Consider the following 18692-nt stretch of genomic DNA (forward strand, 5'->3'; position numbering starts at 1 on the left):
GGGGCTGCTCCCCACTGTCCACTCAACGTGGATTCAGCAGCAGAAGCTCCTGCAGACCACGCCAATGGTGAGGAACCAGCTCTCTGCCCGGTACACACTCAAAGCTGGCCTGAGTCTGCAAAGTGCCTGGGCTTTGTGGGTGCTGTCTATGGCTAAGAGCTTCTCAGTTTAGTCAAACCTTTTCCTGACCTATGCTGGGATCTGTCCATCCCTGACAGTGCTCTGAGACTGGTTGTAGTAATGCTCCTGTGTTCCATGAAAGAAGCATTCTCAGTCTGCAGCCTCCCAGGCTGTGTGTCTTCCGCACAGCATCACTGCTTCCTGAGCCGATGCTCGGGGTCTGAGTGCCGAAGCTCAGCCCTCCTCCAGATGTTATCAAGGTAACTGGGGTGGGGGTGGTGGTGCCTGTAACCCCAGCCCACAGAATGGGTGAAATCTCTAGCTTGCCAGACTCATTTTCTGCCTCCTGGAGGGAGACTCAGGCCCAAGGTGCCCCCTGGAAAACACGCAGAGGACAGAAGGGCCTGATACATGGGGCCTGGCCCTGCTCTGATGGAGCCTACACAGAGAGGGAACAGACTCAAGCGACAGAGCATGCATCCACTCATGGCTTCACTCTAGAATCAGGAAACAAACTTCTCTTCTAAAAGGATTTGACCTGGGACTGCACACTGGTGTTACTAAGTGGAGGCAATGGTTTAGTAGCCATCATACTCTGAGTCACACAGAAAATGACCTTCTCTCCCAAACAGAAGAGTCATCACAGTTCAAGACTTCGAATCCTGCTTTCCTAGGGGTATCTTCATTCTGTTCACTGATCTTCATTCAGTATCCCCATGTGTTTGTTTGTGAGGAAGTCCAGAAAAGGAGTGTTGCAAATGGCCTGGTGAATATTACTCACTGTAATTTCTTTGGGAATCCTGGTCCAAAAAACAAAGATGTTAGTGATTCTCTCAAATATCTAAATAATTTAATCAATTAAGTTACCGAAAGGACCATCCCATGCACAGGCTCTAGTAGATGGGGATGATGATGAGTGATAGGCATGGTTTAGGGCCACTCTAGGGATGGGGAGTGGCCAGGTGCCTTCTCTCTCCCACTAATTCCTTGGACTCTGGTGGAGATGTGGCCTACCCTCTTCCCAGTCAGCCCTATTTAGGGCTCAAATGTGACTTCCTACCACAGGCATGAGATGGATTTCAATAAAGTGGTTGAATGATTAAGAAGAAGAAAAAAAAGACGGGATTGAGAAAAGAGAAAGGAAGTAAAGCAGAACAGAACGTTATTGCTGTAATTCAGTCTCAGCCGAATGAAAGCTGAGTCAATGCACCACAGAGCCTATCTCTTGGAAAGATGGGAGATGGAGTTACGGCAGGCCAAGTGTGACGTTCAATGTTCTTATCAAAAGCACTCAGGTCACTCTGTGTCTTCACAGTTGGGACCACAGAGGCGAGCAGGGGCTGCAGAGGCACTCCGCCCACTCCTGGATCTCCAGCAGGATAAGAAGCAGCATTACTAGAACTCCTTTGTTCCCCACTTTTTGTAAAGACCTCTCTACACTGCCTGATGTGTTACATTCCTGTCAAGCCTGACCTAATCATATTCCTCTGATTTAGGTCTCTTCATGTCCTCAGGTATTCTGTTAAAGTTATATAAATTTATGACAGCCTTTAAGCACAACAGAATAAAATTGTTTCCTTTGAAAGGAATGCCTGTCTATCATTCTTTCAGGGCCCAGGAAAGAGCAAAATTCAGCGTCCCAATCAATGACAATTAGAGAGGCTGCAAAGAGCACTGGTGAGCCTGTGGGTATAGAGCCAGTGAGATCTAAGTTTAAATCTAGCTTCTATCATGTATTTGCTGGGAATGCCAGGCAAGATTACCTTTCAGAGTCCGGTTTCCTGATTTCTAAAAAGGGAGCATGAGTTCTGAAATGAACAACAAATTAGGTAATATATGCAGTGCCTGGCCCTAAACCTGACACGAAAGAAACACTGCTATTATCTTCAATGGCAACGAACTGGTATTTGTTCAACCCTGTAACATATGAGAGTCCTACTAAACAGGGTCTATGCAGTAGAGACGGGGAAGATACAGACCTCTCACAACCACGAGACTGTCTCACAACAACCAAGCAGACCCCCAAGTCTGTTTGGCTCTGAGAATGTCCCAAGCACTGACACCTCCTACTGAACTGACTTAGGTCTAAAACATCATGATGGGCAACTAAACTGTGAGAAAGTATCTGTCAGCCTGATACCACCAACTAAAGAGATAACGGTACCTGTTGTGAGATGCTGCCTGGTATCCAACCGCCAAAGCCTGTCTCAGGATGTCACTGACCAGCTGTTCTGTAGCCTACAACAGAAGATGCTGTTACTCTCAAAAGGGCCACCTGCTTGCTGGCAAGAAGGGATGCAGCTGACCCCATCCCATACCCTAAACTTGGAAACAGGTGTGTCTAAGGATCAAAAGTCCTTAAGGAAGAATTAAAGGTTCGAATAATAGACCACAAATAATAGCCCACAATTACAGAGGCTATGATTCTGAGAAATTATGAAGGGGGTGATTTTCATTAATCAGACATTATTTTTAAGGAGGACAGGTGAGGGCTATTTGTGAGGTATCCCTGCTCCTGGAGGGGATCTACCAGGAAAGGAACTGCTGAGCTAGGATCTGGCTGGGTAAGGAACCTGGTTTTGTCATCCTCTCACCAAGGGATGGGACAGTTGTGGCTGTTTCTATTGTTGTGATATGTGAGTCACCTCCTTAAGCACTGAGACCTCTGACTGTCACCGCAGGCTACTTAAAAAGCACTTGAAATGGCACTGAAAGATATCATTAGAGTGACATCAGCACAGAAACTCTTGTAGAACTACAATTTAATTCATTTAGAAATCAGAAGGAAAAAGAGAAAACTTTAAGCCCGAATAAGCTGAGAAATCCTAAAGCCTGTCATCTCTGTTCCATTTCTGTCCTTGTCTTACTCAAAGCAGCCTAGCATCCACGCTGTCCTGCCTGGCCCGCCCCTCAGTGCTTCAGCCCCTGACGGTAGCTCACGGCCCCTCTGCTGCCCACAGGCACCCACCTTCAAAATCATGTCTTCCACCACCGACGCATACACATTCCTATGCAGCGCCACAGGCTGCAGGGTGATCCCAATCTGGAAGAGCAGAAGAAAGCCATTTGTTCATATGTCTACATGAAAAACAAGCACGCTTCTGATACCCAAGATGATGTCCGGGTGGAAGAATAACTCCACAAACGTTCTGGACAAAACTCATGGAGAAGTAACACAGAATATAACAACCAGAAAATCTGTCATCCTACCACTCCATGTTTCTAAGGGATTGTTAAAAATGCTATTATAATCCTGCTCTTACCCCCAAATCTCCTTCATGAGAGAACGCAGGATTTGCCATGAATTCTAACAGTGGGAGCAACATATTGGAAAGCCTGGAATCAGACTCTCACGCCCTATTTGCAATAGGTGATGAAGATATACTTGGAAACGGCCATTTGTCATCTCCTTCTGTAGGTGAAAAAAAACTAGTCTTTCATCACTTGGGTCCCAAGCAGCCGTGCAGCAGGCAGATGCTGAAGTGAGGCTGTGTTCCACTGGAGGTAGGTAGATAATTCTCTCCTGTACCATAAGGGCACTGAGTGCCACGTCCACACCCTGGCAGGACACTTGGGAGCTATTACAGTGTCAGGGAGAGCTCATTATGACATGCCTCATGAGGGAAAGGTGCTTCTACTGAGGCAAATGAGAAAAGAGGAGATGAAAAGTAAAAAACTGCCTGCATCTAGCTGCCTTTGCTTCAATTTCATGTTCAACGAGCAGCCTCTCTATACATGTAATTCATTTTCCTGCCCAAGGGCCCTGATGTAGGAAGGCAGGTGCCCAGAGAGCAGAGCCCAGGTTTGCCAGGCAGAAGGAAATCATACACCTGCTTCACCAGAAAGTCTGGTGTCAGTTGCTAAGGCTGAACATCTGAGCACCTTGCACCTGGTTAGGGATCCAGCAGCACAGGCCTTAGTCCCCTACCTTCTGTGTGATGTCACCAATAAATTCAGAGCCTGGTGTTGGTGGCAGGTAGAATTTCATTTCTTCCTGTTTCTCGTCCTGTTCTTTTTTGATGTTTATCTTTAATGGCTCTGAGAGGTTGAGGATGTCTACCTCCTCCTCATTCTCCGGCTCTCTTTTCTGAAACTGCTGCAGGTCCTCCAGTTTCCGGCAGAGGTTGTCAGCAGAGGAGAATGATGACGGGCACTCTTAAATGAGAGGTAATCAGTCTTATGACAGCTGTGGTGACAAAAGAAAGGGACTTTCCATCTCCAAGGGACCAATAGCCTGAGACCCAGAGAAGAAGGGTAAGTATCAAGGGAGCTGACCCTCTGGTTCTAAAATTCTATGGATCTATAATTATGAGAACTAGTAATTCATAAGGGAGACAAGCACCAAGACAGGCATCTTGTGTTAAAACATATGTTCTGTTAAGGACAATCTAAGTCAAAACAGCACGTAGTTCATACTTATGCCACCAAAAATGAGGCCATCCTCCCACTCCACTAATTTTTTTTCAAATTTTAAATCTGGAGAATTTAGAAATGCACAATGAAGAAATTAAAAATCATCCATGTTCTGCTTACAGATAAGTACTACTAACATTTTCGTGTATACCATGCATCCAGTCTTTAGTAAGTTGCTCTATACAAAGCCCAACAAAGGGTATTAGAAGTTTAAAGCCAGCAGGGGCTCTGCGAATCTTCTACTAGTGTATCCCTTTCACTTTATAGATAAATAAGTGAGGTCCAGACTGGGACAAGATGGAGTTAAGGGCAGCCAGCAGGATGGAGGTAGAGCATCCAGCTCCTGGCTTTCTCTTTTCTATTGGCAGGATGCTCACAGATCAGTCAGTCATATTAACAGAAAGCCTAGTACAGGTAAAGTATTGTGCTTTACATACACTACTGGTGAAGCACAGAAGTAATCGACACAGTCTCTGCTCTCCCAAGAGCTTAGATGTAAATCTGACAAACCCTCAAGGTTCTGATATTAAATACCACTGGAGATCAGAGAAAGGAGAGGCCACCCTGTGTTAGGGCTCTGGGGGAAGCTTCATGGAGAAAATGGAACTTGTGCTAAGTCTTAAAGGAACCCCCTCAGACCGTCCCTGTGCTCCAGGTTCCCTCAGACTGGGAGGTGGAGCATCTGTTTTTCTACAGAAATGGGGTTGAGAGGAGAAAACACTCCTTATTCGTTAAGGTGAAACTCAAAATATCTTCCCCATGTGTCTTTTATACCCAGCCCCCCTGCCCCCCTGCCCACACATAGCTCAGTTATTTGTGTCTTTATCATAAAACAATTCATTGTATCTGCAACATTATTAGTTGTTTAAACCTGTGCCTCCAGCACTGGGCAGTGCACTTCCAGGCTAGGTTTTGGAGATAAAGTAACAGATAAGACATCGTCCCCATCTTCAGGGAGAAGGTGTGAGGGTGGCTATAAGGTCACAAAGGAAGAAGTCACTTCTACCACAAGGAAAGGAGTTAGATCAAGAAGGTCTTCAAAGGAGAAAGGATGCTGAGGAAGGGGGCTCCTGAATGAACAGTGTGTTCCTGTTGCATGTCATGGGCCAGAACATTCCTGGCTGGGGCACAACACTTGGGACACTTGGGCACAAATATTTCTGTAGGGACCATCCTGGGGGGTGGGCGGGACACCCAGGGTGGGCTCCTGTTCTCTAAGGCAGCTCTTGGAGTCCTCGGGTCCCTTCACCTCAGCTGAAGGAAAGAGCATTGAAAACTGCTGGGGCTGACGTGGCCCAAAAACCATGGAGGCTGAGAGATGACCGTGTGCTCCAAGGAAACACCTCTCGGCTGCTGATGGTGCTCAGGGTCCCACCAATGCTTACCTGGCTCGCTGTCAATCTGGGTCAGCACATCCTCGATTGAGTCCCCGTCGCTCCTCAGGCTTTCGGGGTCAGGTGGGGTGTAGCCATGGCAGCGACACCAGTGAGCAATGTGCTTGGTTTTAAGCGGAGTCAGGTGATGAAATCTTGGATTCTTTTCCAGTATTTCTTGTAAGACTTTTCGCATTGTCATCGCTCTTTGCCACTTAAAAAAATTGAGGGGGGAGGGGGAGAATTCTTCAACTTAGCGTGTTCAAATAAATCACCCAACTCTAAACTACCATGCTAACTTGTAAGAATCATTTTTTTCTAAGGAAAAAAAAATCTGATGGTGTTACTCCTCAGTTTTTAAAAAAAGTAAAAGAACTCTTACCTAATGCTTATAAAATAAAACTGGAATTCCTAGGTTTGGCCTATAAGGTGTTTCACCTGGCCTTAACCTGTGATCTCCCACTTCCCCACCCTTCCCAGCCTTACCCAAACTCATCACACTGACTTTCTCAAAGCTTCCTAAGCATGCCTTTGTACCTGCTACTTCCTCTTATAACCTTACTGTCTGGCATAGTTGCTACCACACTGAATAATACTTGACTTAATTTTAATATAATTCTTTAAAATTTTTTAGAAATTTTTACCAATGCAGGAAAAAGTAGATCTTTCAAAGGCTAGCTACATGTCTTTGGAGAATGAGATTTTTAACTAAGGAAAAAGTTCTACCATCAAATATTTAACAAGGGACTTCCCTGGTGGTCCAGTGGTAAAGCAATCTGCCTTCCAATGCAGGGGACGCAAGTTCGATCCCTGGTAGGGGAGCTAAGATCCCACATGCCATCATGGGGCAACTAAGCCCGCACGCCACAACTACTGGGCTCGAGCACCACAAACTACAGAGCATGCGCGCCACAACTAGAGAGAGAAAACCCGCATGCCACAACTAGAGAGAAGCCTGGCGCCACAATGAAGAGCCTGTGTGCAGCAATGGAGACCCGGCACAGCCAAAAAAAAGTTAAAAAAAAATTTAACGAAACATGCTGCAAAATTTATCATTGCTCCATGTGACGAGGTTTATGGAAGCAGCCAGAATGCACATGTGTTTTGGTTATTTTCTCTAATAGGCTCTCAGTGGTGGCCTGCAGCAAACATGGGATTACCTCAGCAGCTCTCCTTTTCCCAATGTTCCAGCCATAATACTGCTCCACAGATTTTGCAGAAAAACAGCTGGCATCTTCACCTAGAATGCACATATCCAGCAAACTCTGAATAAAGTTATGATTTAAATAAAATCTTATTTGCTGGAAGCATGTCCAAAAGTTTCTTTAGACCTCTTTATTGGCTATGTTCCTTAACAGGCAAGTTCAGATGCAACATAACACACACATTCGTGTGTTCTCAAAACAGCCCTCCCTGGGAAATCAGTTTCTCTGGTAGAGAAAGCTTCATGACAGTAGACTACCTATTAAAATAAGGAAATGGCACTCCACTGGGAACAGGAGACCTGAGATCTAGCCTTGGCCTTGCCATTCACTAAGCTGCCTTGGGCAACCTATCTCATCTCTCTGGGCTTCAGTTTTCTTAACTGTAAAATGAGACCACTGGGAAAAATGGTTCCTGAACTGCCTTTCAGCTCTAATGTTCTGTATTTGTATCTGAATTTTTAAAAAAAGATAAAAAAATTTTTTTTCCTGCTGGGCTAGAAAAATCACTGAGTTTACTCTGAGCTACCTCGAAATGACCCCTTTGAGGGGAAAAAAAGAAATAGTTTCTTTGCTATTACAGCTCGAAAAAAATAAGCAAGGTAGTCTGTACTTGGCCTATTGTTTTCATATTCCCATGAATGTGAAATGATAATCTGCTTCATCCCTTCCCTCTAAATGTTCGTGAGTGATCTTGCCCGAGAGCCGACGCCTAAGTATCCACAGGCTGTCGGTCATGCCCTTGGTGAGGGCTGTTGATTCTGTCAGAGTAATTGGGGCTGAGAAGCAAACTGTTCAGTCTTGGTGACAATGGGCAGGGATAGAGGAGACTTCACTACAGGAGGTCTTGACAGTCGTTTATTTCTACAGAGTGAGTGTTAGATGAAAGATAAAAAAATTCCTTCTGCAGATCAAACCATGAAAATAGTAAGACTAACTGACCAAGACATTGTGAATTCTAAAACCCTGCAAATGAGCTACAGCTGTAGCTAAAATCCTCTATGATAACTACCAGGTCAGTATTAATTATAACACCAAGCGATTCAAGTTGACTCAATATCCCAAGTACTTCACAGCTTTAAAAAAAAAAATGCATCCATATATTCAGTATTGTCTTACTTTTTGCAGTGATTAAAGGGATCTTCTTTACTACTGCTGTTAAGAGTTGCTGGATAGTCTCTAAATGGTCTATCCTGAGAAGGACAAAGAAAAGAAATTAAGGTAGGGAATACACAGAGCAGTTTCTAACTGTGTGTGTGTATGTGCATATAACATATATATGAATTTATGTATATATTTCTCCTTTCCAAGGGAATTAAAATTTAAACCAACTATATTGGTATGTCCTTCCTTCTATGCATAGCCTTCTTTATAAATGAAGAGCATTCAGTGCGTAAAAAGTCAACACTAAGATGAAACCCCAAGAATGACAAATTATGCAAACCTGACATTTCATTTTATCTATATTTTAAAATTAAATAGCCACGTAATCTTTTTGCAATGTGATTGTCACTAGAGTAGGGAATTCTATCATACAATGCCTATCCTAGGGTTACTACAGGTCATGCTGTCACCTGTCATGTGAAAGTGGCTAAGTTTCTACCATTCCCAGCAGTTTGAGATACTTCAAAATATGCAGTCTGAGGTGGGTTCCCAATTCGGAAATTAGAAAATCTCAGGGAGTATTTTTAGAAGAAGCACTGAGTCTGTATGGGCCATGAAAAGGCAGCTGTTTAAGATTAGGCAGGTGTGTGGATACTCCGACACAAAATGTATACACACCTGAGTAATTACATCGTGAAAAATTTCATACCCAAAGATTCAGCAAAGAAACTTCGTGTTGGTAAGCTCAAATGGAGGGAGATCTGTAATTGCAGCGGAGGCTTTTGAGGCAACAAATCAAGTGCTGCTCGGAGGTCACGTCAAGGGGTTAAATGAAGACTCCTGAGCTGTGCAGCAAATGGTAATACTTGTTCACCACACACGGACAGGTTTCCACCCATCAAAGTGCTTAACTCATACACACAACTCTACACATATGCAGCTGTCTCAGGGATGTTTTTTTAAAAGTACCATAAACACACCGAAAGCACAACTCCCTTAGAGAGGACTGAAATAATTACTTAATGACATAGTTTCCCAGCTCAGAACTTTCTTCTGTTTTCACCGCTGTGTGACCATCCTGAGAGGGGCAGCTTGGCACAGGTGTTTCTGGTTCAGTCTTCACTACAAGGGAAGAGCAACAATGAGAGAGCTGTTAGGGTTCAATGACGGAAGGACACGTGCGGGCAGAAACAAAAGCTCTTCCATGGAAACTCAGTGAGGACACTGCCACAGCAGCTGCTGCAGAGACATGGCCAGGGCGCTGAGATGGCGCCTATCATCACAGGATCAGCAGACAAGGGGAGAACTGTTAGCCTGGGTCTCATGACAAGGTGGGGCAATAAAGTGGCTTTTTAGATATTTCTTAGAGGGCTAACCACAGTGCTATGTGAGATCTCTCTCTCTCTCTCTCTCTCTCTCTCTCTCTCTCTCTCTCTCTCTCTCTCTCTCTCTCTCTCTCTCTCTCTCACTCTCTCACTCTCTCACTCTCTCACTCTCTCTCACACACACACACACTTGAACAATGCCACATTAAAATACAAAGCTGGGGGCTTCCCTGGTGGCACAGTGGTTGAGAGTCCGCCTGCCGATGCAGGGGACACAGGTTCGTGCCCCAGTCCGGGAAGATCCCACATGCGGCTAGGCCCGTGAGCCATGGCCGCTGAGCCTGCGCGTCCGTAGCCTGTGCTCCGCAACGGGAGAGGCCACAAAAGTGAGAGGCCCACGTACCAGAAAAAAATAAATAAATAAATAAAATAAAATAAAATACAAAGCTGGCCTGTTCTAAGTTCTAATATCCTTTTGCTTATCATCTCTCCAGCTAAGTTTATCAACTTTTAGCATTATCTTAGTGTTCTAAGACACAGGGCAAAAAGCAAAAATCAGATATGTTGTGCTTGGAAAAATCCAAGCTAATCACATGCAGCTTTTAATATCACCAAATCTACTGATGGAAGAGAGCGATGTCTCAGGAGCATTGTCTTCCTTTACTTTCACAGTCTTCTTTGATCAAAATACTGTGAACACACATACTCGCTGCTTCTGTATCAGCATCCCTGCCTTCAATCTCTTCCCTAACAACCCATTTTGTACATGAGCACCAGAAAAATTTCCTAAAGGACCGTGTGTCATTTTCCTACTCAACATCCTTCAACAGTTTCATAAAAGCAAGGGTCTACAAATGAGATCTACTAGTGCATCTTCCCTTTTTTTTGATGCATAACTTGCATAAAATGCACAAATACTAAGGGTACAGTTTGATAAATTTTACCTACGTATTCATCCATGTACCCATCACTCCAATCTAAATAGAGTATTTCCACTACTCAACCTGGCTCCCTTACGCTTTTGGCATTCTTTCCTGCCAAAGATAACCACCTTTTGTCCACTTTAAATTTCATATAACTGGAATCATACTGTGCTACCCTTGTGCCAGCATCTTTTTAGCTATTAAAAATAACAATGTAATGGACATGCTTCTATATGTCTTTGGGTGGACATACACATGCGTTTCCTAGCAGTGTATCTGCTGATAGGGCAGATATATGCGTTTCCTAGAAGTGTATCTGATGATAGGGCAGATATATGTTTAACTTTATTAGAAACTGCCAAACTGATTTCCAAAGTAATTATATCCATTTGTAGTCCCATGAGCAGTGTATGTGAGTTCCAGTTGCTTCACATCTTTGCCAACACTTAGTAATGTCAGTTCTTTTCATTTTGGTGATAGAATAGTATCTCACTATGGTTTTAACTTGCATTCCCTTGATGACTGATGAGGTTGAACAACTTTTCATTTCCTTATGAGATATTTCAGTATCCTCTTCTGTGAAGGACCTGTTTACACTTCTTGCTCTTTAAAAAAAATTAGTGTCAGTCTTTTTCATATTGATTTTTAGGTCTGTGTATATTCTGAACAGAACTCCTTTGTCAGATATATCAATTACAAATTATCTTCCAGGATGTGGCTTGATTTTCACTCTTAATTTTGTCCCTCTAATAAAATGAGGTCCCTAGTGTTAATAAAGTCTAATTTATCAATCTTTTCTTTTATGGCTAGCTTTCTTGTGTGCTCTTTGCCCAAGGTCATGAAGATATTCTCATATTCTTTTAGAAGCTTTATTGTTTTACCTTCACATTTAGTCTATGATCCAATTCAAATTAATTTCTGTTTATGGTGTAAGGCAGGGGCCAAGTTTTGTTGTTTCCCCAAATGGATATATCCAATTAACTCAGCTCTATTTATTGAAAAGAACATCCTTTCCCTACTGAGTTTGTCATAAATCAGTTGACTATATATGCGTGAGTCTATTTCTGGGCTCTTTTTTCTGTTCAATTATTGTTTCTTTAAAAAAATTGTATTTTTAAACAATTTTTAAAGGTTATTTTCCATTTGAAGTTATTACAAAATATTGGCTATATTCCCTGTGTTGTACAATACATCCTTTGAGCTTATCTTACAACCAATAGTTTGTACCTCCCACTACCCCACCCCTATATTCTGTCTATTCTTGAACCAATACTACACTATCTCAATTACTGTAGCTTTATAGTATATATATATCTGGTGGCCCAAGTCCCCTGGCTTTTTGTTCTTCAAGACTGTCTTAGCTACTCTAGGCCTTGCATTCCCATATACGTTTTAGATTTAGCTTGTCAATTTCTACACAAGCACAAAAACAACAATGTCGGGATTCTGACTGGGACTGTTGAATCTATGTCATTTGGGGGGAGGATTAATAACATATCAGGTCTTTCAGTAAATTAATATAATTAAATAATAGATTTATAATTATTTATAATTTATTATATTTATAATGGTATATCCTTCCATTTATTTAGATCTTTTAAATTTCTCTCAGAAATGTTTAGTGGGTTGTTAGCAGTTAATTTCTATATAGAAATCAAAATGGCTTTTGTATGTATACAGACTTGTTTTGAGTGACCTTGCTAATTTCACCGTTAGCAATACATCTTCCCCCAACCCCTAGTGATTCCAAGACTTCAAAAAACAAAAGGAAGGCCTCAGGAAAAGTTCAGATACTCCAGTTCTATAGGTGCAAGTATAGTCATTTTATTTACTTATTTATTTGGCCACACTGCATGGCTTGCAGGTTCCTAGTTTCCCAACCAGGGATTAAACCCAGGCAATGGCAGTGAAAGCGCCTAGCCCTAACCACTGGACCTCCAGGGAATTCTCGCAAGTATACTCACTTTAATCTGGCACGCAAACAATTACAAAATTATATAATCAGCATATTCAGGTTGGGATAGCTATTCTACTGGAGAAATGAAAACATATGCTGAGACTTACATATAATAGCCCCAAACTGGAAATAACCCTAATCTCCACTAACAGGAGAAAGGATAAACAAATTATGGTATATCCATCCATCCCTACAATGTGGAATACTACTCACCAACAACATGGTTGAATCTCAAAAACATTGCAGTGAGTGAATGAAATCAGACACAAAAGAATGTATGTACTTCCATTCACATAAAGTTTAAAAATAGACACAACTGGGCTTCCCTGGTGGTGCAGTGGTTGAGAGTCCGCCTGCCGATGCAGGGGACACGGGTTCGTGCCCCAGTCTGGGAAGATCCCACATGCCGCGGAGCGGCTAGGCCCGTGAGCCATGGCCTCTGAGCCTGCGCGTCTGGAGCCTGTACTCCGCAACGGGAGAGGCCACAACAGTGAGAGGCCCGTGTGCCACACACACACACAAAAAAAATAGACACAACTAATCTATCATAATAGAAATCGGAACAGTGGTTGCCTATACGGGATGGGAATTGACTGGAAGGGGGCACAAGGTGATGGAACTTTCTATAGCTTGAATGCAATATTGATTACTTGGGTTTATGCATTTGTCAAAACTCATCAAATGGTATGCTTACTATCTTTGCACTTCACTACACAAAATTTTCCTCAATTAAAATCAAAACAGAGATGCTCTGGCCCCAGCCCCAGTCCAAAATTAATTGAATCAGCATCTGTATGAGGAAGGCCTATGATATATACCTACTGCTGAGAAGAAACGCTGGTCTAGATTAATATCAATTCTTTCATCAGGACTAGCTAACTTTTCCTATGAGGAACTAATCAGTAAATATTTTAGGTTTTGTGGGTCATATGATCTCAGCTAGAACTACTCAACTCTTGAGGTTGCAGTGCACCCATGGACAATATGTAAATGAATGGGCATGGCCATGTGCTCATTAAAAAATGAGCAGCAGACTGCAGTCAGCCAACCCTTGCTTTAGATGGTCATGCTGTAAGTTCCAAATCCATCTCTTCACAAGACTATTATGAGAGATCCTGGCATGCCTGGAAAGTATTTCAAATTCTGACTGTACTGCTTTCTAGTTTTCTAGACTTGGGAAGTATGGACTTAGTATCTCCAAACTTCAGTTTCCTCATTTGCAAAATGGGCGTAATAGCTGTCCTAAAGTACTGTGATAATTAGTGATATATATATAAAGCAGCTAGCATGGTGCCTAGTACACTTTAGGCTCTTACACATGGTAGCTGTCATTATTGTAGATGTTACAAATGTCAAAATGTGTTGTTAACCCACTGCACTATCTCCATCTACTCAACAGTCAGAAATGTCCCCACTGCCAGCTGCCAAGGTCTGGCCCTACCTACAGCTCCTTTACCGCAACTACATACCCCAGATGAGTCCCTTTAATTGGTCTACTCCCCCAAACAAACCCTCTGAGTCTTTGTCTCTACTGTTCCCTTAATCTGGCATGCCCATGACCCCTCCACAGCTAAAAATGCTTCACTCTAAAGTCCAGGTTATAATCCGTGTCCCATACAAAGTGCTACACAAAAGTGCTACCCACCTCCACACCCCCAGCTTCCCTGACCAGACATCCTAGTTTGAAATACTTCAGCATTCATTTTCCAGATCACTTACCCTGCATGTATCAATCATTGCTTGCTGTCTACTGCAACTCTCTTCAACCTGATTATAAGTTCTTGGAGGGCAGAAATGATGCTTTACACATCTCTGTATTTCCCTGAATGTCAAGTCTATATATAAACACTCTACATATTTTTGAAGTGACTGATTCATGGATGCTGAAATTCAAGGGAGTCCTATTACAGTAATGTCTTGCACAAAACTTCTGGGCAAATATACTGTGGGAAACTACATACCTTTTGTAACAGTTGCTGGAGCAGAGCCGGGGACAACTGGAGTTGGGGCAGCTACAGGCAAAATGGCAGGCGATTTGCTGGTAGGAAATGACTGAACCACTAACAGGCAAAAAAAGGAGGGGAAGATATAAGAAATATAGAAATTATTTTAATGAAAATGATCTAACTCCCAGGTGGTAGCCCCTCTGTAGGCTACTAGCACAAAAACAACTTCAGTACAACAGATATGGTCCTTTTTCAATACAGTGATTGACAAGGTGGCTGTTTACTATTAATACCAGGGTAAATGAGCTGGTATCTTCAACTGTGGAAATGGGGGCTTGTCACTAAACTCAGAAAATAAAAATCCAATTAACCTGCACTCTTATAAATGCTTAAAATGTACCCGCCCTACTCAAGAAATGGGCAGTTATTCAGAAGTCACTGGATCATTTGGGTTTTACTTTCAGTCCTAGAGGTGGTGCCAGGGAGTATGGTGACAGCTCAAGGGCAGGCTAAAAAAGGGAGCAGCGGCCACCAAGTGACGGAATTCAGACTTTCCCACCAGACAGACCCAAAGACAACCACACCCACAGGTGAAGAACTCACCTTTATTCACAGGCATCAGTATAGTCTGCACACCTCCAGATGTGTTTACACTGAGTGGTTTGAGCTGGCTGGGGATTGTCAGGACAGCCTGCTGGGGATTGGACTGACTGGAGTGAATCTTTAACAATCCTAAAATAAGTTGGAAGATAAGGCCAAGCTGAAGATCAGATGCTTCCTTGAAGTTCATGACCTCTTCAGCATTCATATTTTCTCACAGGAGGACATTCTTAGGACAGTTACCCTTTCAATAAAGAAAGAGCTGGAAGCATGAGGAAATGCATGCAGCTGATTTCTCAATGAAGCAATGATGCAACAATAGTGATTTATTTTTACCCTGCTATCATAAAGTAATATAAAAATTTTTGGAAAAGTGGGAATAATAGAAAAGAGAGAAGTCACCCAGAGTCCTACTGCAGAGACAACCAGTATCATCATTTTGAGATAGTTCTTTTCCATGTTTGTTTTTTATGACAATTTATTTGTTTTGTATATAGCTGTGATATGTACAAACTGGATGTAAAATTTTGTATTTTGATTTGGATAACTCTCATTTTCCTACTTAAAAACCTTCTCTGGCTCTGGACTGCCTAGAGAATGTTTCCAAAATTAGTCAAAGCATTCAGAGTCCTTTTTTTTTTTTTTTTTTTTTTTTTTTTTGCGGTACGCGGGCCTCTCACTGTTTGTTGTGGCCTCTCCTGTTGCGGAGCACAGGCTCCGGACGTGCAGGCTCAGCGGCCACGGCCCAGCATGTGGGATCTTCCCGGACCGGGGCACGAACCTGTGTCCCCTGCATCAGCAGGCGGACTCTCAACCACTGCGCCACCAGGGAAGCCCCCAGAGTCCATTTTAATCTGGTCCTAATTTATCTGCATCTCCTTTACAACAACCTTTACATATCTAATACTTCAGTCTGTCTACTCACCATATCTTATAATTTCCTATCTCTGTGCAGCCTTTATTTTTCAAACCAGATATTCTCCACTTATTTTAGAAAGGGTCATCCTTTCCCACTTTGCTTTAAAAGAATTTCCATACTCCCATTTCCAGTATAAAACTATTCTAGACATTCAGAGGGCCAGTAAAAAAGTAACAAAAAGAGAGTACACAAGATACAACACAAACACATATTATAACAACTACTTAAAAACAGCGACAGACAGCACTTCCCTGGTGGCGCAGTGGTTGAGATTCCGAGCTCCCAATGCAGGGGGCCCGGGTTCGATCCCTGGTTGGGGAGCTAGATCCCACATGTATGCTGCAGCTAGGATTTCGTGTTATGCAACCAAGGAGCCTGCCTGCTGCAACTAAGACTTGACGCAGCCAAATTAATTAATTAAATATTTTTAAAAAACAGCGACAGAGGCTAAAGAAACTTTAAGGCACTGGAATGCAGTTAGCTTGAGTTAAGAAAAGGAATAGTCTTGGGCTTCCCTGGTGGCACAGTGGTTGAGAGTCCGCCTGCTGATGCAGGCGACATGGGTTCGTGCCCCAGTCCGGGAAGATCCCACATGCCGCGGAGCGGCTAGGCCCATGAGCCATGGCCACTGAGCCTGCATGTCCGGAGCCTGTGCTCCGCAGCAGCAGAGGCCACAACAGTGAGAGGCCCACGTACCGCAAAAAAAAAAAAAAAGAAAAGGAATAATCTTAAATACTTTCAAGAACAAAGCCTTAAATAAACAAGAAAACCGTTCTTTGGAACAGATGAGTGTTAGGTCAGTCAAGTAGTAATTACTTAACTGAGATGTGCCCTCCAAGGGTACAACAATGACCTGGTTTCTTCGTATTTTTAAAATTCTTATTTCTATCAAAACATTACATGCTCATCAGTTGAAAAGTTAAAAAGTGCTAAAAGCCATGTAATTAAAAATAGCCATCCTTTGCTCCAGCTCCCTGTCTTCATCTGGTTCCCCAGTAGCATACACTTTTAACCCTTTGGTGTTTAATACTTACCTCAGCATTTTTTAAAAGAATGTGTATATTGTAGGCCTTGATTCATTGTGATGTTACACACTGACTCACTATTAAGGTAGATAAGCATTGTAAGGCATTTATACCCGCTCTTCCCTCTCCTCCAATATTGGTCTCTATTGATCCAAAGAATATCATGATGCTATGACTCGATCGCATTTTCTGGAGTTAATAATTTCCTTCTTTTTCATTTGCTCATTTAGTTCTCCTTCAACGTCCTACTAAAGTCTTCCCATGTCCTTCAAAAACGCTATAAATCACCCTTTATACAGTTCTCCACATGGTCAAACCTCCTAAATAATTTACAGTTCCATTTTTAAAGTAAGAGCTATCCTTCCTGGGACTCTCTGATATGCTCCAATTTGGACTGTTGCTTTCTAGGCCTGCTGCAAAGCCTTCATTCAGGGAGTGAGCTTTCACAGTTACCCTGGGAATTCCCTTTGCCTTCCTCTCTATTTTTGTCCTCTTTCTTGGTCTACACCTCTTCACTCTGGTGAAACATGCATTTTTAGTTATGTTTTGAGACAAGGTCATAGAAAATACATTTGAAACGTTCTGTCAGAAAATATTTCTACCCTCATATTCAGTAAAGATCTGGCCAACTACAGAATTCTAGACTACAAGAATTCCCCCCTAGAATTCTGAAAAGCAATATTCTAGCTTCCAGCACTGCTACTGAGAAGCCCAATGATAATGTAATTTCTAAACTTTTCTGTTTATTTTTCTGACAGCTTTTCAGATCTTGTCCTTGTCACTGGTGTTCGGATTTCATGAACAAACTGTGCCTTCATGTGAACCATCTTTCACTCATTGTGCTGGACACTGTGCCTCTTGAATCTGGAAGTTCATGCCCTTCAATTTGGGGATAAACTGTTTCATTTCCTGGATCATTTCTTTCCCATTATTTTCTGTTTTCTTTCTGGAACTCCGTTTAGTCTCATGTTGCCAGGGCTCCCTAATACATCATCAAAGTTTCTTTCTTAGTGTCTACTTCTTGGTCTATTCCCTGCTTCCACCTTGTGCCCCATAGTTTAGTCTAAATGCTGTAGCCAGTGACCTGTTAAAAGGAAAAGGCAGCTCGTGTTACTCCTTAGCTGAAGGCGTTCTCTTGAACTACCCAGTGGGTTCTCTCTTTTTTTTTTTTTTTTATTTATTTTTTTTTTTTTTTGCGGTACACGGGCCTCTCACTGTTGTGGCCTCTCCCGCTGCGGAGCACAGGCTCCGGACGCGCAGGCTCAGCATATGGGATCTTCCCGGACCGGGGCACGAACCCGCGTCCCCTGCATCGGCAGGCGGACCCCCAACCACTGCGCCACCAGGGAAGCCCCAGTGGGTTCTCTTGAAGTAAACATCAATGTTCTTACGTGACCTACAAAGGCCCTATGTGATTTGGCCCCCATCACTCTGACTTTACCTCCTAGTTCTCTTTCCCTTGCTTACTCTGCTCGAGTCACAATGGCAATCTTGTTCAAAACAGTTTGTAATGCACACAAAAGATTTAATTGAAAAATTAAAGGTTATACCTCCATTTTTTAAAAAAAGGATACACACACACACACACACACACACACACACACACGCAATGGTCAGTAGAAAACAGTTTGATTCTCTTATGAAAATAATATACAGAAAGTTTCATCAGCAGTATCTCAGGAAACTAGAACTTAAAGCAAGAGACTTCATTTAAAAATCAGAAAAAAGGAGGGCATTCATTTCTTAAACTAGTAATTCCTTCTATTTCTACAATTTCTACTCCAG

General features: G+C 42.6%; 1 protein-coding gene across 2 annotated transcripts in view; it reads right to left on the bottom strand.

Moving 5' to 3' along the window:
- Positions 1-780: 780 nt before the first annotated feature.
- Positions 781-18692, bottom strand: part of YEATS2 (YEATS domain containing 2) — a gene marked incomplete at its 5' end in the record, with an annotated part of 83566 nt that continues 65654 nt past the window's right edge. For both annotated transcript variants that reach the window (XM_079704551.1, XM_079704550.1), the window contains 10 exons: positions 781-920; positions 2285-2358; positions 3089-3163; positions 4049-4275; positions 5919-6120; positions 7067-7146; positions 8228-8301; positions 9232-9334; positions 14379-14477; positions 14967-15095. In XM_079704551.1, coding sequence (XP_079560677.1) covers positions 812-920; positions 2285-2358; positions 3089-3163; positions 4049-4275; positions 5919-6120; positions 7067-7146; positions 8228-8301; positions 9232-9334; positions 14379-14477; positions 14967-15095 — 1172 coding nt within the window. In that variant the 3' untranslated portion in view covers positions 781-811. The remainder of the gene's footprint in view (positions 921-2284; positions 2359-3088; positions 3164-4048; positions 4276-5918; positions 6121-7066; positions 7147-8227; positions 8302-9231; positions 9335-14378; positions 14478-14966; positions 15096-18692) is intronic.

This window comes from Hyperoodon ampullatus (genome assembly GCF_949752795.1).
Source record: "Hyperoodon ampullatus genome assembly, chromosome: 5".
NCBI lineage: Eukaryota > Metazoa > Chordata > Mammalia > Artiodactyla > Ziphiidae > Hyperoodon > Hyperoodon ampullatus.